The sequence below is a fragment of the Otolemur garnettii genome, unplaced genomic scaffold (assembly GCF_000181295.1).
Source record: "Otolemur garnettii isolate 467f Iridium unplaced genomic scaffold, OtoGar3 scaffold00060, whole genome shotgun sequence".
NCBI classification, from domain to species: domain Eukaryota; kingdom Metazoa; phylum Chordata; class Mammalia; order Primates; family Galagidae; genus Otolemur; species Otolemur garnettii.
In genome coordinates, this window is record NW_003852455.1 from 1,024,976 (window position 1) to 1,032,204 (window position 7,229).

At 52.6% G+C, this 7,229-nt stretch overlaps 1 protein-coding gene across 1 annotated transcript in view; it reads right to left on the bottom strand.

Annotated features, from left to right (window-relative positions):
* Nucleotides 1-289: 289 nt before the first annotated feature.
* MELTF (melanotransferrin) overlaps nucleotides 290-7,229 on the bottom strand; it is a 23,328-nt gene continuing 16,388 nt past the window's right edge. Inside the window, exons 10-16 of the mRNA XM_012806894.2 lie at nucleotides 6,640-6,736; nucleotides 5,698-5,892; nucleotides 4,895-5,051; nucleotides 4,742-4,809; nucleotides 2,940-3,127; nucleotides 794-1,008; nucleotides 290-356 (exon numbers count right to left, since the gene is read on the bottom strand). Coding sequence (XP_012662348.2) covers nucleotides 290-356; nucleotides 794-1,008; nucleotides 2,940-3,127; nucleotides 4,742-4,809; nucleotides 4,895-5,051; nucleotides 5,698-5,892; nucleotides 6,640-6,736 — 987 coding nt within the window. The remainder of the gene's footprint in view (nucleotides 357-793; nucleotides 1,009-2,939; nucleotides 3,128-4,741; nucleotides 4,810-4,894; nucleotides 5,052-5,697; nucleotides 5,893-6,639; nucleotides 6,737-7,229) is intronic.

Below are 7,229 nucleotides of genomic sequence, written 5' to 3' on the forward strand. Positions count from 1 at the left end.
CGGGGGCGGACGAGCCTGGGGCCGGCGCCGCAGGTAGCGCGGGGCCAGGTGGTGCCTGTGGGCGGCGGGGCTCCCGCAGGAGGCGCCGGCGCCCGCCCAACTCGAGGCCCGGGGACTTTTCCGAGCATTCGTCTCTATTCCGCTTCGAAGCAGCCATAGAAACTTCTCGGGCCGAGTGGCCAGGCCGAAGCTCTGAGGTTGCGCCCGCGCCCTCTGCTGTCGCGCGGTGTGGGACTTTCCCCACCCCGAACCGGCTCCGTGGGGCCGAGGCGGAGCCTCCGGGAACCGCTCAAGGCGCCGGCTGGAGGAGGCCAGCAGCCAGGGGCAGCGGGAGCAGCAGCAGCAGCAGGGGCTCCCTGGGGACAGTGCCTGCTGGGGACAAACACAGCAGTTAAGGTCTCGAGGCGCGGGTAGCTCTGGTGCTGCTCCGCTCGAGCGCTGGGCTCTAGGGGGTGATATTTCTGTGTAGGAAACTCGCTCCAGCCTCCCTCCTTCCACCAGCTTACAATTTTTCTCCCCCTGGTTTCTTTACATATTCATTCCTTTCAAAATTATACTATATGTATATTTATGTCATTGCCTCAAATCCTCTCAGGACTATCATTTTTAGCATTTAAATTCATTATCTAGGTCTCTTTGGGAGACACAGCCAGTGTTCCTGCTGTCACTGCCTGAGCTCTCCCTGCTGAGATCCTCCCCGGCCACTTCCCCTTGCTTGTCTGTAAAATGGGGGCCTCCTGGAGACCCAGGGTACCCTCAGCTCCATCAGAATTTTTGGGTGATGTCGTAGGGCCCTGGGGCTGACATACCTGCACCCGAGCACTGCTGGGACAGCATCCCTTCCAGAGCTGCCACGTAGTCAGGCCCCAGCCAGTCCTGGTAGGTGGTTTTCTCCCCTACAGGCACCGCCCGAACTGTGGCATCCTTGAAAAGCAGGTCTTGGCCATGATAGTTGGAGGAATCAAACATTTTGAACCCATTCCTATTGTGGTCGTCTCCAAACAGGTCCTGGAAGCACCACAAGCAGACCTACTTCTCATCCATGCTCACAAATGGTCACCTACCTGGTACTGCTTGGCACAAATTACATATGGTGACCCAAGGTGTGAGTAATTTCAGGGCACCAGGACTCTGAGTTGAAGTCATCAGCTTGACAACTGTCCAGCCTCTGTCAGCAAAGGGGTTTTGGGGAAAGCTATGACCCTGCTCTATCCTACAATAGGCACCATTGTAAGAGTCATTCAGAAGCAAACTACACCAGTTCTTGGATGCAGAATGGAAGCAGGAGATTTACAGGAAAAAGAGATAAGTGGGAAAAACACTTTTCAACCTTTTCTGCCATGCTGTCTCATTCTATCTTATGGGTTTCCTTTCCCCACAAACCAATTACATGGAGAGAGACTTTTGTTCTCTGATAGACCACAATGTAGCAGGAGACTTGAATGTCCTTACTGCTCCACCCTCCTAGCATCCGGCTGCTCTCTTCCCTGCTGAGAATCATGGGAATGAATGTCCTATGGCCACAGCCCTAACACAGCTATTAAAAAGACCAAAAGTAGTATGAGGAATTATAAATAGAAATGTAAATAAGGGGCATCTAGAGAATATAGGTAAATGCCTACATTGGGTGTTAAATACTGACCTAGGAGGAAAGAAGGAGTAGTCAAATGACTATCAGTCTTTTTGGAGGGGACTCATAGATCCTCTTGAAGATCTGATGAAATCTATCAACCTTTCACTCCTCAAAATGCACATCCATTCAGGATTAACATCCATCCAGGATTCTCCCTCTCCTGCTATATGTTAGAGGATTTAGAGACCCCTTACCCCTGGGGAAGCATAGGGACCTAAAGTAAAGAACTTATAGTTTCAAAGTTTAGGAACAGGCCTGGAGAGTGGTCAGCTCTGCAATTCTGTGGTTATGGAGGGTGGGGGGAAGAAGGGAAATTTTAGCCTAGGTCAGTTGTGGGAAAGAGGAGTGGCTCCATTGTCAGAGAACTTGGGTTCAAATTCTAGGTGTACAGCGAATGGGGTTTGCTGATGGATTGGATATAGAGAATAAAAGGAAGACAGGAGACAAAGATGACTCCTGAAGAAATGGAAATGCTAAAGGGATTCCAACTTTGGACTTGATCAGTTTGAGATAGATGCCTATTAGGAATACAATCAGAATATCAGGTAGGTAATTGTTACACATGCAAGTTTGGGACTGAAGCCAGGCTGAAGATGTAAATTTTGAAGCCATCTGTATATAGATGGTATTTAGTGACATGAGACTGGATGAGTCAATAAGGGTACAGGTGTAGACAGAAGAGGGCTGAGAACTGAATCCTGTGGGTTTATAGTACTCACAGGCCAGGGCTATAGGGCTATGAGGAAGAGTGACCAGAGACGGGAGAGGAGGCCAGGCAGGAAGCCAACTGGGAAAAGTGCTAATGGGAGGAGGGGCCCATGGCCAGTGCTGCTGAGAGGTCAAGTACAACGAGGACTGAGAAACAGCCATTGAGGCTGGTTCAGGGCCCTGGTGAGGGCCTGTCTGGAGTAGTCTCCATCCTTAAGAGAGACCAGAAGGAAAGGAATTAGTTCACTCCAAGGTAGTGACAACTCTAATTTGGTGCTTTGCTCTGAAAGGGAGGAGGATTATGGCTATAAGAGGATGTGAGACCAAGAAAGTTAGTTTGGTTTTTAAACATAGTAAAAATAACAGCATGTTTGTATGTTGGCGAGAATGGTCCAGTTAAGAAGGAGAAATTAATGATGCAGGAGATGGAGGGGACAGTTGCTGGAGGGATGACCTTGAGTAAGTGACTATCACAGAATCTCCCCCCAGGCTTGCTCAGATTCTCCCAAGATCTGTTCCAGGTAGACTAGGGACTCCCAGGGGCTTGGCTCACCTCAGCTGCCTAGCCCTCAATGAGGCAGCCGTGGCCCTGGCTCACCTGGGCCTTGTCCAGCAGTCCAAACACAGTGAAGATGTTGGTGTCTGGCCGGACCATGACAGCATGGGATGGTATCTGTGCCAGGTTGCAGGCTGCAAACTGTGACACCTCAGCCCGTGCCCCATTGGGGCACAGCAGCTCATAGTCCTCTGACCTGAGCTCAGCAGCCCAGGGCTCGGAATTGTGACCTACGGAAGACGGTGGTGTGAGAGGGAGTGGGGAGAAGGATAGAGAGAGGCTGCTGTTCTCCTGGGTCCCCAAACTTCTCTGTGGGTAGGTGGAAGTATCTGGCCAGCTCCCCACCTTCTCCATTCTCTAGGTGCTCCACTCCATTACCAGGGTGAGAGGAGCCGGCTCTGCTAGGTATTAGTTGATCCTACTGGTAGGGACTACTGGTCCCCCTCCCAGATCCTACTGGTAGGGACTAAGGAGTACCTACTATGTGACAGGCACTTCATAAGAGCTACTTGATCTTCATGACAGAAACACAGGGCAGGTACTATTGTCCCCATTTTATAGGTGAGGAAACTTAGGCTCTTAAACAGTCCCAAAGACTCTCATCTGTGTGTTACAGCCTTGGCACTCAGAGTGGAGTGAGTTCCTGAAGGTGGTGAGTGATCTCACAGTGGAGGTGGTATCACATTGCCCCTAGACATAAGAGGCAGCTTTAAGGGCTCCTGCTTGCAAAGAATCTCATTAGGGAGGTTGCAGGTGGGGCTCAGGAATCTGCACTTTAAATCACATCCCAGTAATCCTGAAAGCAGGTGGTCCTAGGGCTTCCTGAGAAAACACTGTCCTGGGGAATCACATTATCTCTGTGTCTTCATCATTCACTTAGCATGCAGCCTCCTCCCATTTCCAGAAGAAACTCCAGGTGAGCCAGAGGAGAGCTTAAGATAAAAGGGAAACGGGTAACCCTGGACAAGGCCCCTCCCTACCTGCCCTCCTCCTCTGACCCCATCGAGAATCACACCAGGCTTATGCAGGATCACATGGCTTCCTCCTTCTAGGGGATGGTGGCCTCCACAGCAGGCAGGGGCCAAGATTTGGAAGACCAACTGGTGTTTCTCTATCTTGCTTCCCTTTGACCAGTCCCCCTGTCCTCCAGGCCATAGCCCTGCCTTTCTGGGCTGAGTCTAAGAGAAGTGTTAGGATGGCATGGAGGAGACTGAGCCTCCAGCATCTGGACCCTCAAAGCCTAGGATACAGGTAGGGCATAGGGAAAGTACAAGCAATTAGCCTTGGAGAGAAACAGCCTTCTGTCTTCAAAATGGACACAGATTCACTGAGGGAGAACAGGCGGGGCACGGGAGTGATGTAGCTGAGGATAAAAGGCGTTCTGGGGCAGAGTGTTCTTAGGCAAGTCTTCCCTGGAGGAGCCCAGGAAGGCGACTCCAGAAGAACAACCCTTTGTGTGATGTGTCTGGGGTGTGCCCTGCCTCAGAGGCCTGTGATTTCCCAGCCAGGGCAGTAACCTGCTCAGGACCAAATACCAGATGCTGATGTGAACTGGTGACCCTGTAGGGAGGCTCCAGCCAACCCCACCCACATACCCTGGCACTACATAATACCCCCAAATTGACCAGAATTGAGCTTTTACCATTCAGTGGAATAAGGACTTGAATTCCAGGACAGTAAAGACTGTTATGTGTCCTGTACCCTTTGACGTATGGCCTGAGGTCTGTTCTTACCAAATGGCCCCTGGGGCTTTCTTAGCTTGTATCTGGATTGTGTTGGGGACAGAGAATAGCAAGCCCCACTACACGTCTGACCCTGCTCAGCCTGGCCTCCTGCTCACCTACCATTCGTGTTGTCAAACACGGTTGTATGCCTAACGAAGGCCACATCACCCGCATTCTCCACCAGGCACCTGCCAAGAGGACAAGGTGGGCATCAGGAGGAGGGCCCCACCTGCTCCCCCGGCCTCAGCCTGCCCAGCCTGCCCCACTGAGTACCTGAAGGCGCCACTGTAGCCGTAGTACCTCTCCTGGCTGTTGCCCACACACTTGTTACGGCCGCGCTCGTCCCCCACGCAGAGTACGCACAGCGAGGGAGGGTAGTTCTTGGGGTTGTTCACAGGCACACAGCTAGCGTTGAAGAACTCACTCACCGCTGAGGAGGAGGGGAAGGGGTGTGATGAGGGGCTGGTGGCAGAAAGGGTGGCAGGGAGGAGATGGGGGCACCGCTTCCCTATGAATCTACCCACCCATCTGGCTCTGCTGCTCAAGGCCAGCCATCTGCTCTGCTCTCCACCCAGCTCTGAATGGCATGCGCCCCCTTGGAGGATCTCAGGGAGGAAGGAATGCAGAGGTTGCCTAGACACAGGTACCCTGTCACAACTTCTGTAGTCACTCAGCCTTTTCTTGAACTCCCTCAGAGACAGGGAACTCACTATCTCAAGCTAGTCTGTTCTAATCAGAGCAAATGCCCAGCTGTCTGGAGGTGGCAGAGCCAACCCTAGTATCGTCTATGTGTTTGTGTTAGTGGTTAGAAGAGAATATGTTTTATTTTTTCTGAGTTACCAGCCAGGGCAGAGGTAGGTACTCATTCAGCCCAAGGATTTTGTCAACTTCCATCCTCCACACGGAAAGGCCTTGTGTGGGGGGTGTGGTAGATCCTTGGCAAATGCCTCCAACTTAGCACTTGTGAAGATGCCTGGCCACTTTCCAGCAATGTCCCCCAACCTCCCAGCTAGCCACTCATCCCCAGCCAATCCCAAAGAAGAGCTCTCAAGTCTGTGACCCTTGAAGTGTGGTACCTGTGAGGACATTGCAGTCCTTGGGTCGGATGAAGCCCCTCTGGATGAGGGCACCCACAGGGATATCCCAGCCCGCGGTGCTGCCGAAGCCCCCGTGGCAGGAGCGCTTGCCGCGGAGCTCATCCAAGGTGAAGGAATGGGAGCTGTCTCGCTTTACCACGGCCACCACAAAGTACGAGTTGCTCTTGTCCTCGGCTGGGGAGAGAGAGACACCACACACCTGAGAGATCGGGGCCAGTCCCTCCTGCCTCTCCAGTAGCACAGGCCAAGGAGCAAATCCAGCAGGGCCCTGCCTGCCCTCTTTGCTGGGAAACCCCTTGTGTGGCTCCACTTTTCAATCCTCCCAGAGAGGGATTTCTTTCTTTCTTTATACCCAGGTGTTATTTTTCTCACCTCTGGGGGTGGGAGGGAAGTGGTGGTTTCTTTACACCCAAAGACTTCTCACATCCAAGTGGAAAGGACCCAAGGCCCAGAGGTCACTACTTAGCGGGACCCAGGCCACAGAGAAGGTGAATGAGCTGACAAGGTGGTGGTGGTGGGACTCCTAAAGTCCACCTTCATGGGCTGTGATGGTCAGGGCTGGGTGGCTGAGACGCAATAGTCCAAAGGCCAGTAAGCTTTGTATGGGGTGGGCTGCTGGCTAATGGTGGTTTTTATAGTCTCAAAAGGAGTACTTAAAAGGAAGAAGAATTTGCAACAGAGACTGTCTGTGGTCTGTAGACCCTTTGTAAGAAGATTGCCAACCCTTTAGAGACATGCATTGAGTAGATGGGGAAACTGAGGCAGGAGGGGTGTGCCTGGTGACAGACAGCAACTAGCCCTGGAAGACAGGTGCCTAGGGAGAGCTGGAGTTTTTGGAAATGGCTGAGGGGGGCACATTTTTATATTTATAAAACATCAACCACCTCCCAGCCAGGGCCAGGTGGCAGGCACTGCACTCACAGGCATACTGCTCCCCAGCTGCGGGAATCAGGCCATATATCTTCCCTGCCAAGTAAATGTCCTCGCCTCTCAGGGTCACGGCGTCAATATGCCCGGCCTGAAGGGAACAGAAAGAGAGGGCTGGGGAGGCTCCAGCGTGGCTCTGGATGCCAGAATCCCAAGGAAGGGGGGACAAGGGCCCAGGGCCTTGTCTCTTGGGGCTTGTAGCTTCAGACTCCCTCCCCTTGGGGTACCTGGGTAGGGAAAACCCCATCTTGACCATCTACCAGTTCCTCTCCTTGTGGGGGTGGGGATTGGAAGGGGCTGGAACCTATTTGCTTGTGTCTGCTTCATTCTTTCAGCTTGGTTACTGTAGCATGATCCCAGCCCTCATGTTTGGTCATCTTTCATGACCCGTCTTGAAAGATGGCTCCAGTGAGGAGGTAGACAGCCCCACCTTAGCTGGGGGTGAGGAGGCAGCCTTGTTCCCCTGGAATACCTGGGCTCTTCAGATCACCCACCCCTCACCAACTGTCCATTCAGAACACTCCTGATAGGTGGCCCAGGACCCTGCAAAGGGGTCGATTAAGCCATGGTAGTGTGACAAACAT